Source organism: Rhinatrema bivittatum, chromosome 12 (assembly GCF_901001135.1).
Source record: "Rhinatrema bivittatum chromosome 12, aRhiBiv1.1, whole genome shotgun sequence".
In the NCBI taxonomy this organism is placed as follows: domain Eukaryota; kingdom Metazoa; phylum Chordata; class Amphibia; order Gymnophiona; family Rhinatrematidae; genus Rhinatrema; species Rhinatrema bivittatum.
Window position 1 is genome coordinate 16,158,174 of NC_042626.1, and position 21,087 is coordinate 16,179,260.

The window sequence follows — 21,087 nt, forward strand, 5'->3', positions numbered from 1 at the left end:
TTGCTCTCCAACGCTGTGCTGCTGGCCTTCCCGTTCCGCCCACGTGCGATGCTGTGCTGGTTGGATCTGCCCACAAAATGTGTCGTGTGCATCAACAAGACTTGCATTCTGCTCTGATTGGCTTACTGCTGCAATATAGGGATAGGGTGCGCCTGCTATGGACAGGCTTCATCGCAGCAGCAGCAGCCAATCACTGTAACATGATACAGAGCACAAGTCCCGCCCAACAAGCCCAAAAAAACGCGACTGGCAGAAAAAATAGCCCAATTAAAAGCAACCCGCGAATCGGAAAAAACCCCCGCGAATGACTACAAAAAGAAGCCCAATCTCGCGGTAAATAAGCGAGTGTCAGTGACAAGGCACACTGCGATGATCACCATAGTAACCGGTAGCTACCCATAAGGCCTCGCTCCCCCCCACCGATGACATCACTGACGTCACTTGCAATATGGCCGCCTGCCTTTACTAGCACAGCCCGAACGCCAGCGAGCCAGGAGATTGGATCTAGGCGAAGTGCGGGTAACGGCTGCATATTACTCCCGTCCCCGGCGGGAGACCAAATCTGCATCAAGGGAGTCCATGTAAGGAACTCCAAGCCTTGTCTCCAGCTGTTAAAGAAACGGTACCTCCATAATTAACATCGAGGAAAATCTAATAATTAACTGCTAAGACTCCAATTCCGGACATTCTTTGGGTATGATAATTTGTACATGTGTTAGCAAAGTAATACATAAAGTGGTTAAAATAAAGAAGTGAAACTAAAAAACAAAATAGTAATAGATTTCCCAGCCTTAGAATTTGATACCCTAGGCACATACCTGCGTTACCTATCCCTCAGTCTGGTTCTGCCTCTGTCTCCAGTGCTTCCCCTCTTGGTCTCTCCTTGTTTTAAAAGGGCAGTGGAGTTCACAGAGCTGGGTACTGTGAGCCAATGCACCCCCTCAGTTACAAGCTTCCTGTTCAGTAAGGAAACCTATGGGAGAAGGCAGGACTTCTGCAGAACTTATAGGTCTCTGCTGACTGAACAGGCCCTATGCTCCTTGACTTCCACCACTGGGTACTGCCACTGCCAGAGGGGGTGGCACAGTAATCATTTGCACAGGGCAGTAAAGCAGGTCTCGCTAGTTCTAGTTAACTTCTCGGCATGCAACTACATTCCATTTCCACAAAGTCCAGCTCTGTACCGAAAAAGAAGGGGGAATTCCTCTGAAAATGAGCTTGCAGGGCCTCGTTAAATAAATAAGATGTAATTGATTAAGCAGCCTGCATTCTTTTGAAATTTGCTGTTTTATCTTAATATTGTGTTTAAAATACTGTATTTTTCAAGATTGTATAAATGATTGTATTTGTTATATTTCATATACATGTGTTTGGTTCTATGCCTCGAGCACTTTTGTGGTAAGATGTATAATAAGAATAAATTATTATTGTTAGGGGTGAGGGGAATGTCCAGATATTCTGTTCCAGTACTAAAGAGTATCAACCGTGAGATACAGGAGTCAAGTTATTTAGCCCTCGAAAGGGCTCACTTGCTGAAATGCGGATACTCGGTGGCAGTGATTTCCACTTTGCTTAGAGCTAGAAAGTCCTTCACTTCCTTGGCCTATGTGTGAGTTTGAGGCCTGGTATGAGGATCGAGGTGCTCTTCCTCATTTGGTCAAGATTCCACTCATTTTGGAATTTTTGCAGGATAGCTTGAATAAAGGTTTGGTCCTTAATTTCTTAAAGGTACAAGTAGGGGCTCTCGCGTGTTTCAGGGGCCAAGTGAATGGAGGTTCCTTGTCGACTGATACTGATGTGGCCCATTTCCTGAAAGTAATGACACATCTTCGTCCTCCCTTGCAGTTTCTGGCACCCTTATGGAGTCTTAATTTGGTCTTGGATTTCTTAGCGGGTCCTACGTTTAGACCGACGCATAACCTGTCCTTGCAGTTACTGACCTTAAACAGTATTTCTTGTGGCAATTTGTTCTGTGCAGAGAGTTTCTGAACTGCAGGCCTAGTCTTGCCAGGAGCCATTCCTCTGGGTGACTCCAGGGGTGATACAGATGCGTACTGTTCCTTCCTTTTTATCAAAGGTGGTCACTGACTTTCACCTGAATTAGTCCATCTCCCTGCTGTTTCTGGACAGAGATGTAAGGGAGTATCATCTGTTGCGACCTTGGATGTCAAGTAATGTATCTGGAGGTTACTGAGCCTTTACGGAAAACAGATCACCTGTTTGTCCTTCACGATGGTACTAAACAAGGAGAGCTGGCCTAGCGGGATACAATAGCCTGCTGGAGTAAGGAGGTAGTCACGGCAGCATACATTGATGCTGGCAGGCCGTCACCTAGTCTGGTTAGGGTTCATTCCACTAGGGCTCAGGCAGTATCATGGATAGAAGTTAAGGTTGCTGTCTCCCATCAATATTTGCTGAACTGTGATGTGATCCTTCTTACACACCTTTTCCAGGTATTATCGTCTGGATGTGCAGGCCCGGGAGGATGAAGTCTTTGCATGTGCAGTTTTGACAGGATCGCGGGCAGCCCTCTGCCCTATTCGGGAGTAGCTTGGGTACATCTCACTTATTCTGGATTCATCTGACTGGACACTAAGAAATGAGAAATACTACTTGCCTGATGATTTCCTTTTCTTTAGGACAGTCAGATGAATCCAGCTTCCCTCCCTTGGCTCCGAATGATTGTACTATGGTCCTTTTGTGTGACTATGTATTACAGGGATTAATGGTGTTAGTCTAGTCCCTAGACTAATTGTTGATACATTTGTATGAGCTCAGTGCTTCCTGTTGGCTGAGTATTAACATGATTAACTTGTTTTAATCAAGTTTTTTACTTGTCTGTCCACAGTTTGCTTTTGAAGAAAATACTGGCAGACTGATATCACTGCAGGAGGTCTATGTACTGTGATCTCAGTTTACTCCATCTCCATCTGCTGGTAGAGGTGCATAACCCACTTGTTCTGGATTCATCTGACTGTCCTAAAGAAAAGGAAATTATCAGGTAAGTAGTAATTTCTGTAGTCTTATTTCTGAAGGTTTTCCTTTTTCATGGAATCTGATGTTTTTCCATTTCAGAGTTGCCTTGTAATCTCTAAGATTACAAAAGTAGGTCCTGCATAAACCTTCCCAGAGGGAAGTTTTCACATCTATCTTAGGGTTTTACATTCCTTTTATTAAAGCAGGCTACATTTGATATGTTTTGTTTGGACAGGCTTATTATTTCTGAATTTGTAGTTGTTGATTTCCTTGCTGCTCTGTGGAAAATTGCTTTTATGTCTGTTACTGCTTGATGAATGCCCTGTGGGGGTCTGACTCATTTTTCATTAGGGAAGTGTTGATCTGGTTTTCTATTGTTGATTTTTCTAAGGTTCTTTGCTATATTTCTTTACACTATTCTGCTTGTATGTCCCTTGGGAAATTAATGAAGATTTGTAGTGACATTGAGTACTGGTATTTGCATTGATCTCTTGACGTAGAAAACTATTTGATTGTGGTCTGATAGGTATGATTTGGAGTTTGAATTTAAGAGTCTTTATCTCTTTGATGTCTAGAGTTTTATTTAGTTGGTTATAGGCTTGCATAATCAATTACTCAATGTCCCTGTACATAGTTAAAAGTAAATCTTCCAATGGAGTTGCCCCAACTCTGCCATTGGGGATATGCAAATCTTTTTACATAGATTTAAGAGTCTGCTAGCTCATTATATGCTCATCTCAATAGCTATGGCTCCTAACGTTGTACAGGGAAAGCTTTATCCTGTCTTTGGTCAAAGGCATCCAAGGTAATTTAAAAGCAATATAGGCCCAAGTTATAAACTTTAACACATTTTTATACCCAAATCATAGATGGCCACTGGGATGCTGCTTCAGTCACACAGGATTTGAGGACTTAGACGGCCATTGTGTACGTTGACATGGCAGCCACGCGTTACCGCCGCTTCCTGAAGCTGTGCGAGGAATGGCCATTGGACGACACCAAGCAGGGCCGGGATCTGGGCGCCTTCCTGAGGCAGCGGGTGGCACAGGCCTTTCGGGAAGGAGAGAGCACACAGGTGAGGTGGGCGCTGGCAGGACCCCCCCCCCCCCCACAAGAGGATAGGCTGAGTGGAGAGATGCTCACCTGTTCGTTTTATTTATTTATGGCACATTTTTAACTCACAGGTCTGAAATCAGTTTGTTCCTTGTGAGAAACATCATAACTTGCATAATTAAATATACGTTAAAGCAATCCTAAAATACAGTCGCAGCATAATCAATGCACACTAAGCAATCATAAACGTAAAATAAATGATCAGTAAATATTAAACTACCCAAAAAAATAAAAAAGGCATTAAATGCCCTAAACACTAAAACAAGAGAATCAGCAGCAGTACTGAACGGGGAGATTTAAGCTGTCAGGATATGTGATGAGTGGGAGAGCACACCCCAAGGGTCGGAGGCAGAGCATGTGAGGTGTGTGTCACCACAAGGGACCACGTACATGAGGTCACTTTGAGATGAGAGTCTGCATGATGTCCCTGGGGGTCATAGTGGAAGCAAAAGGCTAACTAATTATGGGATCGCCACAGGGCAGGAGACGGGGGGATAACCATGAGAATGCAACAGGAGCCTGTGGCTGGTGGGTCATTGCTGGCTTTTATCCATAGGTCAGTACACAACATTACCCTGTCCACCTTTTATGTACAGAGCTGCAATCAAATCTGGGCACTGCATGCAGCAAACGAACAGCTGAGTTTGAGGTTATTTTTGACAGTTTCTAGGAATATGAAGTGTTGCAGGAAGGAGGATAAAGGGGATGGAATGGCTCCCTTAAAGGCTAAACAGGTTAGGGCTTTCAGCTTGGAGAAGAGATGAGCAGGAGGGGATATGAGTTGGGTGGACCGGGTATATAAAGGATGGTTATTTACCCTTTCAACTAAAATAAGGGGACATTCCATGAAACTAACAACCAGCAGATTTAAAACAAAACTGTAGAAAGTAGTTTTCACTCGGTGTACTATCAACACTGAAATCTCTTGCCAGATAGCACGGGCAGGGAGATTAGTGTAAAGGGGTTTAAAGAGGTGAGGAAAAGTCCATAAATCTAAGTAGACTAGGAAAAGCCAATGCAGTCCCTGGGAGTGAATACCTACTTTTTGGGATCTGCCAGGTTCTTGGGCCCAGACCTTGGGCTGGCCCAGCATGGCACTTCTTAGTTCTGACAGAAAGGAGAGTTAATGTCATTCTGACTGGGCTGCTGAGAGCTGTGGGACAACCAGGGTCCTCTTCATTTTGAGTAAAGTGTGTGTGTAGGGTGGAGAATAAGGGTGAATGGCACACATTTTGGAAGCAGCAGTGGGGAGGTTCATAGTATGTCAGATGGGTGCCCTTTAAATCATCCATTGGCAATTTGAAGTTTGCTAATGGATGAGTCTGTCCTGTGATAAACTGGAACAAACTTTACCTCAAGTGCCATGTTCATGTTGGTTAAATAAATAGCACTGTAAAAAGAAAAAAAAATGCCTTCCTAAAACGGGTATCTTGTGATCCTATCCTGGAATCCTGCTTTGCCTGAGTTTGTGGTTTTATCTTTCTCCTCTTGGTTCCAGTTGAGCTGGAGCCTCTCTCTTGTGGGCTACGGTGCCACAGGCGGGCTTGTCCCCTATTTTCTATTTCCCTTCCCACGAACTTATTCAGTCATTGCGGTAATGTTCCTCCTCCAAGGGCCGTGTTCCTCTGCAGCCTAAGTCCTGCTACAAGGTGTTGCCATTTTGCAGTGGCTGGGACTCTCCTCCCAGGGGTTGTGAACATCATCCTCCCTTTTATGTGGAGAGTGCTACATCTACCAATCATTACAATGTTTTACTTCTCGTTAAACTGTTTATCTTTCCTCTAACTCTAATCCCAGTTAGAATGACCCCGTTTTATTGTAACTTTTTTCTTCCATGCACTTGTTTTACCTTTTAATGTATACTCTTATGTTATTAGTTATTTACGTTATAATGTATTTCTCACCCCTTGTTTTATGTAAACCGACATGATACGAACTCCGTGAATGCCGGTATAGAAAAATACAAATAAATAAATAAAATAAATAAGGGCAGGGGTTGACATGGCTTTTAAAGAGTCTCCAAAAATGGAACTTGAATGTATAATGCTGCTTTCATGGCGTAGGGAATGCAACTTGCATGTAAACTTGTGGAATATCTCCCAATGCAAAGTGGGCAGTGACTCTTTAGCAAGGACTGTGGGTTGACTGTGGCTGTGTGTGTTTCTCATCTCCATTGCAGGTTTCTGATACAGAAACATGTGACCAGATGTATGACAGCTTGGCTCGGATCAATAGCAGCTTCTACAGATACAAGGTAACGCTCGTGTAGGGGAAGGGCTGGGCTTTATTCCTGATGCTGCCTCGTGCTGGGAGCCCCTTTGCAGCAGCACTCTTAGTCCTCGAAGAAAAAGGAAGCCAGTGGGAGGCTGTGGCAGTGTTTGGCCTGCATGCTAAAGGGGATGAGGGAGACAACAAGAACATCTTGGAGGCCGGGCATAATGGAACCTTAAAGACAGCTGAAAGTGGAAACAACTAGGAAAAGAGGCTGTGTGTGAGGTGTGCCTGATGAGAGCTGGAGAGGAAGGAGCATGTAAAGTAGGTGCACTGCCCTTCCTACTTTGCCATATTTAGTTCTCCAAAGGACACATTAATTTGAGTGGAGAAGGGTCACAATATAGGTGCTCAGCATTTTCACTGTGAAAACTTTATTCAGTCAACTGTAGAGAGCAGAATAGGCAGTTAAATGCATCATAATTCAGCACAGTACATCACGTGCCTCGCATATTAAGCCCATCTCAAAACTGAGCATAAACATTGTTCCCTGTACGTACCCAGATCAGTCCAGACCCTGGGTTATGTCCCCCGTCCAGCAGATGGAATCTGAACCAAAACTGGAAGGACACCCACTTATAAGCAGGTGCACTCTCTGCATCCCCTCAGTATTTCCTCTGACTCAGCAGATGAGGGTTACATCTGCGGTTCCCCTCTGTGTGAAGAGAGAATAGGGTTTTTCTTCCTTATTTGATTCTCTCTCTGATGTGGATGGAGCAAGTTTAAAAAAAAAAAACCAAAACAAAAAAAAAGTTATAGAGATTAGTGTGAGGGATTTCTTACTTACCAACCCCTCAGCTTGCAGACTGAGCTCTGGCTGTCGGCTCTTTCTCCAGGTTGGGGGCTTATGTTTTTTGACTGTTGGGGTGAGTTCTCTCTGTTCTGTCTGTTTTACAGGGATTTCTTCCTTTTTCACCAGGGGCGTAAGTTGGTGGTCCAACCTCTCCCCCTTCGGCCCGATTTGCTGCCCTGAGAAGCCGTTTGCCTCGGGGCAGCACAGATAAAGAAGCGGCATTCCTCTGTCAGAAAAAAAAATAGTTTTAGTTTTGGTAGCGCCCGGTGAAGCGCTCTGAGTTGGGGCCGGTTCAATCGCGTTCTCCTTCTGCCTCGTTTAGGCAGCGTTCGGGGGGGTGAATTTTCCTCACAGCTGTTTTCTTCCCCCGTGCCGCGGGCAACGCGATGCAGTGCCCTGGAGAGCTCGCTTCATGGCTCTCCTGGGCTGGACTTTGCACGAGGTGTCTCCCCGGTGGGGAAGGTCCCTCGAGCCCAAGAGCGCGTCCTTCTTCGCGCGGCCATGCGTGATCGCTGTCTGAGAGACCGGCCCCGTTCCCGGACAGCGTGGGAATGGCGGCCGTTTTGTCTGCAGGGGAGCTGGCACCATTTCATCAGGAGGACAGTGCAGACCTCGGGCGTTCGCCCCCCCCCGCCCCCCCCCCGGTCTTGCTCCCGGCCCACCTCTCGGACAAGGAAACCTCTCTGAGTGACCCTCCCTCAGGGCCCCCCGCGGATTGTACCAGAGCCGTTCTCGGTGGAGTTTATTCTCCTTATGCACAATGCATATTTGGCTCGGAGGAGCTAACCCCAGGATCCAGCGTCCGGTCCTAAACCCCCCCCCCCCCCCCCAAGGTGCCCAGGTTGGTGGATCCTTTACCACCCCCACCAGTGCCTCAGAGTCCTACAGGGGCTGTCGCTGTCCAGAGGCCAGGAGGCTCCCACGGACCAGTTGGCACTCAAGGGCCCTGCCAAGTTCGGTTGGTGTCCCCTCCGGTCAACCAGAATGCAGATCCGGCTCCAGACCCCTCAGGGGACCCAGATCTGGATGATCCAGGGTCCCAGGCACAAATGGAGGGAGATGACCCCCCACGTTTTTCGCCTTTTTCAGCAGGACGAGTTCTATCCCATCATCCCACATGTGGTGGACGAATTGGACATTGACCCCGCTGCGGAGCCCATGGGTCCACAGAACGTGAGTAAGCGGGGAGACCCCATTCTAGCAGGTCTTCGGCCTCCAGCCAAGACCTTTCCTTCTCATCCAATGATACTGGAATTGCTTTCCTGGGAATGGGACACTCCGGAGGCATCGCTCCGGGTAGGCAGGGCCATGAACAAGCTTTATCCGCTCCCGGAAGACTTTCTAGAGCTTCTCAAGCTCCCGAAGGTTGATGCTTCCATGACTGCGGTCACGAAGAGAACAACCATTCCGGTCACCGGAGGTGCGGCCTTACGGGGACGTTCAGGATAGAAAGCTGGAAATCTATCTGAAGAGGATTTTTGAAGTCTCCGCCTTGGGTGTTTAGACGGCGGTCTGCAGCTCCTTCATGCAAAGAGCAGGTCTCTTATGGGTTCAACAGCTCCTGGGAGCTCAAGATCTACCTCCAGAGGAAGCGCAGCAGGCGGAACGCCTAGAGGCCATCATTGCGTACGGGGCAGATGCTCTGTATGATCTTCTGCGGGTGCTAGCTCACTCCATGGTCTCAGCAAGGCATCTCCTCTGGCTCCGCAACTGGTCGGCGGATGCTTCCTTGAAGGCACAGCTTTGTTCTCTGCCCTTCAAAGGTAAATTTTTTGACACTGTCCCGCACAGGAGACTGGTGAATAAAATGAGAAGCTTAGGAGTGAGTGCCGAGGTGGTGGCCTGGATTGCAAACTGGTTGACGGACAGAAGACAATGTGTGATGGTAAATGGAACTCTCTCTGAAGAGAGAGCGGTTTTAAGCGGTGTACCGCAGGGATCGGTGTTGGGACCGGTCCTTTTCAATATCTTTGTGAGCGACATTGCGGAAGGGATAGAAGGTAAGGTATGTCTTTTTGTGGATGACACTAAGATCTGCAACAGAGTGGACACGCCGGAAGGAGTGGAGAGAATGAGACGGGATTTAAGGAAGATGGAAGAGTGGTCGAAGACATGGCAGCTGACATTCAATGCCAAGAAGTGCAAAGTCATGCATATGGGGAGTGGAAATCCGAATGAACTGTATTCGATGGGGGGAGAAAGGCTGATGTGCACGGAGCAGGAGAGAGACCTTGGGGTGATGGTGTCTAATGATCTGAAGTCGGCGAAACAATGTGACAAGGCGATAGCTAAAGCCAGAAGAATGCTGGGCTGCATAGAGAGAGGAATATCGAGTAAGAAAAGGGAAGTGATTATCCCCTTGTACAGGTCCTTGGTGAGACCTCACCTGGAGTATTGTGTTCAGTTCTGGAGACCGTATCTCCGAAGAGACAGAGACAAGATGGAGGCGGTCCAGAGAAGGGTGACCAAAAAGGTGGAAGGTCTTCATCAAATGACTTATGAGGAGAGATTGAAGAATCTAAATATGTACACCCTGGAGGAAAGGAGGAGCAGAGGTGATATGATACAGACTTTCAGATACTTGAAAGGTTTTAATGATCCAATGACAACGACAAACCTTTTCCATAGGAAAAAAATCAGCAGAACCAGGGGTCACGATTTGAAGCTCCAGGGAGGAAGATTCAGAACCAATGTCAGGAAGTATTTCTTCACGGAGAGGGTGGTGGATGCCTGGAATGCCCTTCCGAAGGAAGTGGTGAAGACCAGAACTGTGAAGGACTTCAAAGGGGCGTGGGATAAACACTGTGGATCCATAAAATCAAGAGGCCGTCAATAAAGAGTGGGTGGCTCGCCAGAATGACGGCTACTGCCTGGAGATAATACCCTTATTCAATAAACATACACATGGTTACTGTGACTCCAACATCACTCTAAGCTACAACAGCAAGAGGAAATGTGGAAAAAAGGATTCGCACTCACAAAGTGGGGAGTAGCTGGCTTGTTACGGCGGTTACTACCCCAAACCAAATAAGCCTGATACTTCACTTTCAATACATATCCAGCATAGCTCTCTGCTTCAACGGCAGGGGAGAAGAAAAACTGATACTTCACGCATATCCAGCATAGCTCTCTGCTTCAACGGCAGGGGAGAAGAAAAAAGGATTCGCACTCACAAAGCGGGGAGTAGCTGGCTTGTTACGGCGGTTACTACCCCAAACCAAATAAGCCTGATACTTCACTTTCAATGCATATCCTGCTTCAACCGCAGGGGAGAAGAAAAACTGATACTTCACGCATATCCAGCATAGCTCTCTACTTCAACGGCAGGGGAGAAGAAAAACTGATACTACACGCATATCCAGCATAGCTCCCTGCTTCAACGGCAGGGGAGAAGAAAAACAACCAATAAGGGCTGAATAACACAGTCTGGGTAAAACAAATAAACATGGGTGTAGCTTGCTTATTGCGGCGGTTACTACCCCTACTACCCCTAACTAATCAAGCTTGATATTTCACTTGGTTGCAGCTCCATCACTGCTCTCTACATTAATGGTGGGGGTGGAAGGGAAATAGAACCAAAGAGCTAAGAGAAACAGATAAGTATGAGAAAAAAATGTGAAGCTTGCTGGGCAGACTGGATGGGCCGTTTGGTCTTCTTCTGCCGTCATTTCTATGTTTCTATCTATGTTTCTATGTTAAATTACTCTTTGGTGATGAACTGGATCAGATGATTAAGTCTCTCGGGGAGAATAAGGTACACAAGCTACCAGAGGATTGGCCTAGACAGGCCAGAACATTCAGCGCTACGCGAAGCCGCTTCCGGGGTCAGCGTTGCTTCTGACAGTCCAGACCGGTCAACCAGAGACCGCCCTCCTCTCTGTCCCAAGCCTTGTCTCATTCCTTTCGGGTCAGACGTCCAGCCTGGGAAGCACCCTCCCAAGGAGGAGTGTCCAAGCCTAACCAATGAAGTCTTGCTGGTCCACTCCCCCATTCCCAAGATAGGAGGACGCCTATCTCTCTTCTACGAGGAGTGGACCAAAATCACCTCAGACCCCTAAGAGACAGGTTTCTCTTCTCTCCCTGTGGGCCTCAGAAGAAGCAGGCGATCGTCTGCCAGACATTAGATCGACTCCTCGGCTTAGGAGCCATCCTGCCAGTCCCAACGTCAGAACACAGGTTAGGCCATTATTCCGTCTACTTCGTGGTTCCAGGAAGGAAGGCTCTTTCCGCCCCATACTGGACTTCAAGATGGTCAACAGGGCTCTCAAGATCCCTCATTTCTGGATGGAAACGCTATGCTCTGTTATTGCGGCCGTGCATCGGGGGGAGTTTCTAGCCTCCCTAGACCTGACTGAGGCCTATCTTCACATCCCAATCCTACGGGATCATCAACGATTTCTTCACTTCAAAATCCTCGGCCAGCACTTTCAATTCCAAGCCCTGCCATTCAGACTAGCGACCGCACCCTGCACCTTTACCAAGGTAATGGTGGTGGTAGTGGCGGCGCTCCAGCGAGACAGTGTTCTAGTCCATCCGTACCTGGACGATTGGCTCATCCGAGCAAAATCAGAGTCCCAGTGTCAGCAATCAGTCGGCAAGGTCCTGCACCTCCTCCACTCTCTAGGATGAGTCGTCAATTTTGCCAAAAGCTGTCTGGTGCCTTCGCAGGAGCTTGACTTCTTGGGAGCGCTCTTCAACAACAAGGTGTGCAAGGTTTTTCTCTGCCAGGACCGAGCACATGCTCTCCTGGGCCAGCTGCAGCGGTTTCGTTGCCTCTTGCCCCCGACAGCTTGGGACTATCTGCAGGTCCTAGGTACTATGGCTTCCACTATAGATCTGGTTCCGTGGGCATTTGCGCATATGCGTCCTTTGCAGAGGCCGTCGTTTTCCTGCTGGAAGCCTGTGTCCCAGGATTTCCAGGCACCCCTGCCACTACCGAAGGTGGCCAATCACAGCCTCTCCTGGTGGCTCCAGCTGGACCATCTGTTACAGGGGATGGAGTTGGAAATTCTTCAGTGGATCATAGTAACCTCAGATGCCAGCCTCTCCGATTGGGGGACAGTTTGCGGCAGGACTTCCACACAAGGACAATGGTCAACAGTGCAGGCGGCGTGGCCTATCAATCACCTGGAGACCAGGGCAGTTCCTTCCTCTCATTCAGGGCAGGGCCGTTAGAGTGCTCTCCAACAATGCGACCACAGTGACTTATATCAATCGCCTGGGAGGCACAAGCAGTTTCCACGTCTCGCTGGAGGCGGACAGTCTGATGGACTGGGCGGAATGCCACCTCTCCCATCTGGCAGCTTCGCACATAGCCGTAGTGGACAATGTCCAAGCGGATTTCCTAAGCCATCAACGCATAGATCCAGTGGAGTGGGAACTCTCTGAGGAGGCGGTGGAGCTCGTTTTCGGCAGGTGGGGAGTTCCTCATGGCCACTCACTGGAACGCGATTCTTCAGCCGCAGAAGGTAACATGGCGCGGAAGGCGTGGATGCTCTGGTTCTGCCGTGGCCTCCCAAGATCTTACTCTGTGTTTCTGCCATGGCCCATGATCGGGAAGGTACTGCGAAGAATAGAGTCCCATCGGGGATCCGTGATTCTGATAGCTCCAGAGTGGTCTCGAAGGCCATGGTTTGCAGACCTGGTCAATCTAGCAGTGGAGGGACCCATTTGGCTTGGACATCTGTCGAATCTCCTCCACCAGGGTCCCGTATTTTTCGACCAGGCAGATCGCTTCTGTCTTGCGGCCTGGTTTTTGAAAGGCGCCGCCTGAGGAGACGGGGCTACCCGGAGGTTGTTATTTCTACATTGCTTCGGGCAAGAGACTCCCACTTCCGTTGCCTATGTCCGGGTCTGGAAAGTATTTGAAGCTTGGTGTGAAACGGTGCCAGTTCCTCCTGGTCAAGCGTCTGTGCCGCAGGTTCTCTCCTTTCTACAGCAGGGACTGGATAAAGGATTGGCTTACAATTCCCTAAGAGTTCAAGTGGCTGCTCCTGGTGTTCTGATTCCTCGCCGAGAAGGTGCTATTTTTTCGTCCCACCAGGACATAGTCTGTTTTCTGAAGGGTGTGAAACACGTCAAGCCACCAGCACATGCAGTGGCGCCTTCGTGGGACTTAAATCTGGTTCTTCGGATCCTCGCCGGACCACCTTTCGAACCTTTGAAGAGGGCTTCTCTGAAGGATCTCGTGCTCAAGACGGTATTTTTAGTGGCCATTTCCTCTGCCAGGAGGATTTCGGAGCTTCAAGCCTTGTCCTGCCGGGAGCCTTATCTTCGTTTCACTGACTCAAGAGTCTCTTTGACCACAGTGCCGGCCTTTCTACCTAAGGTCGTGTCGCCTTTTCATTTGAATCAGTCGGAGCTTCCATCCTTCTCGGACGAGGATTCCAGGGAGCTCCGATGCCTCGATGTCAAACGGGTCCTCATTCGGTACTTGGAGGCGACGAATGATTTTCACCTCTCCGACCATCTGTTTGTCTTATGGCACGGCTCTTAGAGGGGACACAAGGCGATGAAAACCATCGCCCGGTGGTTGAAAGAAGCTATCTCTTCGGCCTACATCGGCGCAGGCACTCCCCCCCCCCCCCCCCCGGACGGTATTAGAGCTCATTCACTGCGGGCTCAAGCAATGTCTTGGGCAGAAAGGCGTTCGGTTTCTCCACAGGAAATATGTTGTGCGGCGACTTGGAAGTCTTTGCGCACTTTTGAGCGTCATTACTGGCTGAACCTCCAGGCCCCGGTCTTTGGCTCTTTTGGTGCTCAGGTAATTCGAGCCGGGCTTTCAGGGGCCCACCCTGTATAAGGGAAGCTTTGGTACATCCCAGGGTTTGGACTGATCCGGGTACATACAGGGAAAAGAAAATGATTCCTTACCTGCTAATTTTCGTTCCTGTAGTACCACGGATCAGTCCAGATGCCCACCCAAAAGTTAAAGTGTCCGACTGACGGTCGGCTCGATTACTCAGCTCAGGTTTTTCAGTACTATTCGGAGGTTTGCTGATCGTTCTGTTTGCAGGTTGATGTTTCTGGATGCTCCAGGGTACCAGTTTTTCTGTTTGCATATCTTGCTTCATCCACTGCATTCTTTCTTGCTTTGATGTACTTTATACTGAGGGGACGCAGAGAGTGCACCTGCTTATAGGTGGGTGTCCAGTCAGTTTTTGCTCTGACGCCATCTGCTGGAAGGGGGACATAACCCAGGGTCTGGACTGATCCGTGGTACTACAGGAACGAAATTTAGCAGGTAAGGAATAATTTTCTTTTCATTGGCACTTAGATCAACTCCTGTCTGGCCCTTAGAGGTTGGGGTAGATGGGGACGTTCTTTGTTTAATCTTCCTGCTTTGGCAGTGCTCGTTACATCATTTTGTGCCGAGTGGGTACTGGTGGTAGGATGTTAAACCCCTGCCACGAGGTCTCAGTGTCAGCCAAATGGCTCATGGCTCAGACCCTGCATTTGGATCTTAGCCGGGAAGTAATGACACCCGACTCCTCCTGAATACCTTTGCAGTGAATGTGTCTCTTTGTTTGGAGAAAAGCAGCAATCTGTCCAGCTGCCTCCTCTCTCCGCAAAACAGGGGAAGGACAATTTCAAAGCGATTTACACTGGTGAAAAGCCTTTTACCCCCATTTAGTGGCCATCCGGAAAACTACCCTCCCCTGGCCCACGAATCCTTCCGCAGTGCACAAACCTTTAGTTGCATTGGGAAGGTGTGTGTGTGTGTGTGTGTGTAAAAGTACACATGTAGTTTGCATTTTCAACTGTGTGCTTACTTTTCCAGCAAAAATATACCCACAGAAAAAGCAGGTGGAAGGAGCTGTGCACACTTTGCAGCCGGGGATTTGAGAACTGGTGAAAAGTATGAGCAGTGTTTCTCTTAAAGAAAAAAAAAATCTCTGTGGAGCCACGAAACACTGGCAGTCTTGCCTGTGATGAGCTGTGGGAAGCTTGTCTTTTGGTTTTGGTTCTTGTCACTTTCGAACACTGAACTTCAGCCCTAAGGCCTGACTGGATGAGGGATGAGATTTACCTGCACCCTGTAGAGCCTGGTGACATCCCCGCCCCCACCGAGAAACACAAGGGACGGCAATTGATTCAAAGATAAACCGAGCATGCCAGCATCTAGGCAAAGCATGACTTAGAAAATTCCTGAACATCTGCTGCTTATCGACTTTTCTTTGGGCCAACAGATTTCCGTTTGGTGACTGAGTGGAAGTGTAAGGTGTAGCTGTACATATTCTCCACACATGCATGTTGGACCCTGACCCTGCCAGGATGCACCAGAGCTACGAATGTTCAGTGCTCAGCAGCTCAGAAGGCCTGCACGAGCAGCAGATGTTCTGAAATCCACTCGTACAAGTTCCCCTTGGCTCACTGTCACTTAAGTTAAACCAAAAAAAACCCCAAATACAAGGCAATATCTTGTTATTGGGCTAACTTGATACAATTCTTGACTAGCTTTCAGGAGTTAACACTGTCACTTAAATTTGAAGTTGAGGCTTGTCTGTTATTAATAATAATAGTCTGGGATACTGATGCATTTGTAAAAAAAAAAAAAATGCAACACGGCACGGTGCTGACTTGTGTGAACCACCACCACCACATGGGGTGAGCTGTGTTGCTGAATCTGCACTGAAATCCTTGCTAGAGGTTTGGTGGCAGATAACTCACAGTCCAGCCATGAGGTGGCACCATTATGCCACAAAACACTGCTGACATGCCTCGCCAGGAGTGATCTGCCCACTGATTCTGTAGTTTTCCTCTCGGAGGGGCTCTCTCTTAATGTGCAGCCCCCCTTTCCTCTTGTATCCACTTGGGTACCCCAGTAACTTCCTGTGGGGGTGAGTGGGTGCCACACTGTCCTTAAGCTTGGACCAAACTGATCTTTGGCTCTCCAGGTGCCCTGGGGCCCATGAAGCTGAGACTTGTTTCTTGGTAGAATTTCAGCTGCTTTGGGCCTGTTTTGGAAAGCTTTCCATTTTTCATAATTGCTTTCTTTGTCTCCCATGACTTTGGTAGTCTCACGAGGTCTCCGTCTTTTCAGTGAGCCAAAATAGTCTAAATGTTTTGTTTCTGAGCCAGGAATTTATGGGAAAGCATCAGAAAATAAGGAAGACGAATGGCTGCTTTCCACAGAAATGTTACAATCCTTGTAATTAGAGAGGCATCTGCCCTGGGCCTAAGGCTATTCAAGAACCTTTGTCCTGTGCGAAAGAGCTCAAGTCCTGGGGACATTAGTTGAGCGTTTGCCCACCGTCACAAAGAAAAGTAGCCATGTTAAATCCCTGGTGTCCGTGGGCACATTCCCCCAAAGGCGAGGGCTGGCACGTGCAGGAATAAGGTTTTCTCTGGGTCTAAGAGCCTTTCCGCAGTGATTAGAACAGGTCAGGCACTGTTTGTGAACACTCGCACCTCTCTGCCATGCTGGCTACCTCGTCCAGGAGCCTGGGAAAGTTTAGCAAGGTGTCCTGATTGGTATTAGCCCCCTGGAAGTTTTGTGGCTGTGTGACCTACTGAGCTCTCTCACCGCTGTGACCACCTCTCTCTCTCTCTTTCAGTATCCCCGCCTGAGGGATACGAGTTTCACTGAAGTGACACTGGAAGAATGCCGGATGGTGCTTGCCACTGGTAAGAGCCTTGCCTGCTGATGGCTTCCACACGTTTCAGGCTCGGGGAGGTAGAGCCTGTTCTCAGTTACTTTCATTCCAGAGTGGAGTTCATTTCCTTTTGCGACTTCCTCGTGTTTAGGACTGCCATGTAGTGCTGCCTCTCTCCGTTGGTGTGCAGGTTGCATCGCTGTTTAACCAGTAGAAAGTCTCTGGGCACAGTATAGCAGGAGAGGGAGGTGTACTCGTACTCCAGAAACATGAGAGAAGGTCTAGTGCCCATGGATCCCCAAACATATTAGGGTCTCTTGTATTCTTTCTAAGATATCTGGGGCTCAATTAGCCCCAGGGGTTGCAAATCACTGTATTCCTCCAGGCACATTTCACTTAAATTGAACAGGGGTGTAATGCTGCAACTCAAGTAGAAAAACTCACTAATGTCAGGGACTGAGAAGGATTCCCCAGACTGGGAGCCCAAGTGCAACCTAATGTAAAAACTGCACAGGACGGAAAAGCCAACCCTGGGCCACGTGTGACGAGAGCTGGGGCCTCAGCGGGTCTTTTGAGTTTTGGCTCAGAGCTTGGAGGGGGGCAGTGGCAGGCGATTATTGTGTAGAATAACTCTGGGCAGGCATCACACTGCTGCATTTAAAGGATAATTATACATGAAAATCTATATTCCAAATGCTAAGGCTTTTTTTTTTTTTTTAATGAAGCAAGAAAAGATGTGAAAATCCTGCATATACCTTATCTATGAATTTTCCAGCACTTTCCAACATGATCTTATGGAAAATGACCTCCGTCTGATCTGATCAATTCCAGGCCTATGCTTGACCCTTGGTCCCAATTGGTCCACTTAGAGGAAAGTTGTTGTGCCCCCAAATGGACAGAGTGAATCACCTTCTAAGCACTTTTGCACCATGTTTTGAAAGTGCTAAAAAAGGAAATCTAGCAGTAAGACTAAGCGAAACAACAATAACGTTATAAAAAAAAAAAAAGGCAGCAAGTTGATATTTTGATTAAATCCAGACACTGTTATTGCTTGAACCCGTCATTGGGAATACGCAACGCCAGATAAATAAAACAACTCAGGAGCCTGATGGCAGGAAAAGCACAGGGAGCATTCCTGGGGAGGAGAAGGTGGGATTTATGTTATTGGCAGCAGGTCAGCGGGGATGAGTTGACCCACTCTGTGGCACGCTTAGGGGTCAGATGTACACAACATTTTTCCCAGAGATACAGAATGGGAAAAGCCCTGTCGAAAGTCTAATCCTTCCAGAATGCTATAACGTTCCTAGGGGAGGTCCTTCTGTGCAGCAGGAGGAAACCAGGACTGACCGAACCTGTCCCGGTGGCATGATAAGGCCTCAGCAGCTGGCGCTAGGGCTGAGGGAAGGGTCAGGCTAACAGAATGAGCAGGGAGTAATGGGATTCTCTGCTCTTGTTTGCAGATAGCATGAAACAGATGGAAGAGGCCAAAAAAGGACTCTGGAAGAAACTGAGGGAGAAGTTCAGCCAGAAGAGCCCTGAAGAAGGAGGCAGAGAATAGCCTCCCTATGTATACATTTTATAAGCTTTGTGTATTGTCAAGATCGCAAATAAAAAAAAAAAAACCCCAAAAACCTACTTCACCCTTTCCAACAGCGGTGGTGGTCTGCTTTCACAGCAGTGTTACTTGTAGCGCCCAGCATCACCAGGCTGGATCATGCTGGTGTGCCCTACATTAAAAAAAAAAATCTGTTCAGTGCCTTCCCTGCCCTGCCTTCTGCAACATTACGCCTGACCTTTACTGCTGCGAGGCAGATTTTGTTTTTGTATCTTAAGGCCCTAGAGCAGTGGTTCCCAACCCTGTCCTGTGGACCCCCCCAGTCCGGGTTTTCAGGATATCCACAATGAATATGCATGCATATTTTCTCTCATGCATATTCATTGTGGATATCCTGAAAACTTAACTGGCTGGGGGGTCCCCAGGACAGGGTTGGGAACCACTACCCCAGAGGTAACGTGTAGTGTAGATGAATGTAATGTGAACTGTTTCATTCCGTGGCAAGTATGCAGTGGGGCAGAAAATCATGTGATGCAGCTGCTCTGTTTATCACTAAACATACTTGACAATGGTACTGCACATAGAGAAAAAATGAATACAGCATGAACAGAACAGGAATCTATCATACTTATGGGGGGTGGGGGGGGGGGGACTATGCCTTAACTGCACTGACTATAAAATTATAAACTGCTATAAAAATAGTCCAGAGCAGAGTAATATTAGAAATTCATCATTGTCCAAGAAAAGAAAGGAAGATTTTTTTTTTTGACAGCAAAATTAGAGCAAGTTTTTATTCTTGTATGGCTGCTTTTGATCCTTGTCTGTCATTAAAGAACAAATATTAAAAGTGGGGTAAATTTTATAAAAGTACACCCGCGCGTACTTTTGTTCGCTCACCAGGCGCAAACAAAAGTACGCCGGATTTTATAGATACACGCGTAGCCGCGCATATCCTTTAAAATCCGGAGTCGGCGCGCGCAAGGCTGTCCAAAATCGGCAGCCTGCACGCGCACCGAGCGCGCAGCCTGCTTCCATTCCCTCCACCCCCCGCACCTTCCCCTCCCCCTACCTAACCCAACCCCCCCATACCTTTGTTTTAAAAGTTACACCTGCCAGAGGTGATTCCCTGGCCCGGGAGCTGTTTCGGAGGCCTCGGCCATGCCCCCGAAACGCCCCCGGGCCGGAACCAAGCCCGCAGCCCTGCCCTCGAATGACACAGGCTCGGCGGGTGCAGAGGGAACTTGGGGCAGGTTTTCGGGGGGTACACACGAATCTTACGCACATACCCCTTTGAAAATCTGCCCCAGTGTTTTCAACCACTTAATATTTGGACTTAATGGGGTGAATTTTCAAAGGCTTACGCAGTGGTTGTGTATAAAATCAACATATACATGTGTAAGTAACCTCTACCCAGTAAACACATTTTCAGAAGGGTAAGAGAAAGCACACACAAACTGGGTATTCTAGGTTGTTCTGGAGTACAGTTTGGAAGTATGTTGCATATTTACATATTTTATAAACTTGAGAGTGCGCATTCAGATAATAGGACTAGGGGGTACTCCATGACGTTAGCAAATAGCACATTTAAAACAAATCAGAGAAAATTCTTTTTCATTCCATGCATAATTCATTGCCAGAATATGTGGTTAGTGCAGTTAATGTTAACTGGGTTTAAAAAAGGTTTAGATAAGTTCTTGGAGGAGAAGTCCATTGACTGCTATTAATCAAGTTGACTTAAGGAATAGCTTCTACTATTACTGGCATCAGTAGCAAGGGAACTTCTTAGTGTTTGGGTGCTTGCCAGGTACTTGTAGCCTAGTTTGGCCACTGTTGGAATCCCAAAACACAACCCAAGAGAACGAAAAACTGGTCTACACCAAGATAAGTAACCACTCCCCTTCAATCTTTTCCAGCCTAACGTTCACACTACTATTATTGAATGTTCAATCTATGTCAAACTCCCACTGATAAATGATCTTTTAGAAGATTTAAATCCAACTATCTTCTGCATCCCAGAATCCTGGCTGAATAACAAAGATAATGTAATCCTAAACCAAACTGACCAGCCCAACTACGATGTTTTTCACTCTCCCAGACCAAAGTGTAAAGGTGGGGGTCTACTATTAATTTGTAGAAAAGGATTCTAACCTTATAAGGTAGAGATTACCCCTCCCTATGAGGTGGCCAAACTAAAATCGCCGCAACTGAATTTAGGAATGGTCTATTGCCCCCCCTGGAACACTTCAAAAAGACTGCCCACCACTGAATCGAATGATTCCCCAATGCATTTCCTTCACCTGACACTACTGTAATTGTGAGAGATTGTAACACACATGTAGACAGGACTCCTAAAGCTACAGCATGTGAAATCTTTCTGGATACAACAGAAGCAATGGGACCCGCTCATAAAGCTGGACATATCCTTGACCTAATATTTGCCAATTGCAGTAACATCCCATGAAATTTTGCCTTGGTCTGACCATCAATTAGTAAAAGTGAATTTAACCCTCCTAAACACAAAACAAACAAATTCAAAGAATAATCAACCTTTCACCTTCAGAAAAAAAGATTGAACCTGAACTACTTGAAAAATCTATTAAATATAAGCTAATTGATTTTAATCACGCAAACACCTGCTCAGCTTTTGACTCTTGGGAATAAACTGTTAACGAGCTAGCAGATACCCTAAACCCAGTTTAGATAAAATCATTCCAAAAAGACCGGAATAACTTGAAACAATAGAAACCCTGGTAAAGTGAAGAGCTCAGACACGCTAAACGGAC

The 21,087-nt window shown here is 47.4% G+C and overlaps 1 protein-coding gene across 4 annotated transcripts; it reads left to right on the forward strand.

Moving 5' to 3' along the window:
* The first annotated feature begins 400 nt into the window (after positions 1 to 400).
* On the forward strand, positions 401 to 18,395 carry LOC115074124 (ubiquinol-cytochrome-c reductase complex assembly factor 2). 4 transcript variants are annotated; one of them, XM_029573306.1, is made up of 6 exons: positions 401 to 694; positions 2,849 to 3,001; positions 3,846 to 4,051; positions 6,269 to 6,343; positions 16,711 to 16,780; positions 18,210 to 18,395. In XM_029573306.1, exons 3-6 carry the CDS (start codon positions 3,914 to 3,916, stop codon positions 18,305 to 18,307), a joined length of 381 nt encoding a protein of 126 aa, XP_029429166.1. In that variant the 5' UTR covers positions 401 to 694; positions 2,849 to 3,001; positions 3,846 to 3,913; the 3' UTR covers positions 18,308 to 18,395. The 4 variants fall into 4 exon arrangements, with proteins under 4 accessions (XP_029429166.1, XP_029429167.1, XP_029429168.1 ...); XM_029573307.1 differs by lacking the exon at positions 2,849 to 3,001 and having other exon boundaries at positions 401 to 622; XM_029573308.1 differs by lacking the exon at positions 2,849 to 3,001 and having other exon boundaries at positions 401 to 581.
* The last annotated feature ends 2,692 nt before the right edge of the window (positions 18,396 to 21,087 follow it).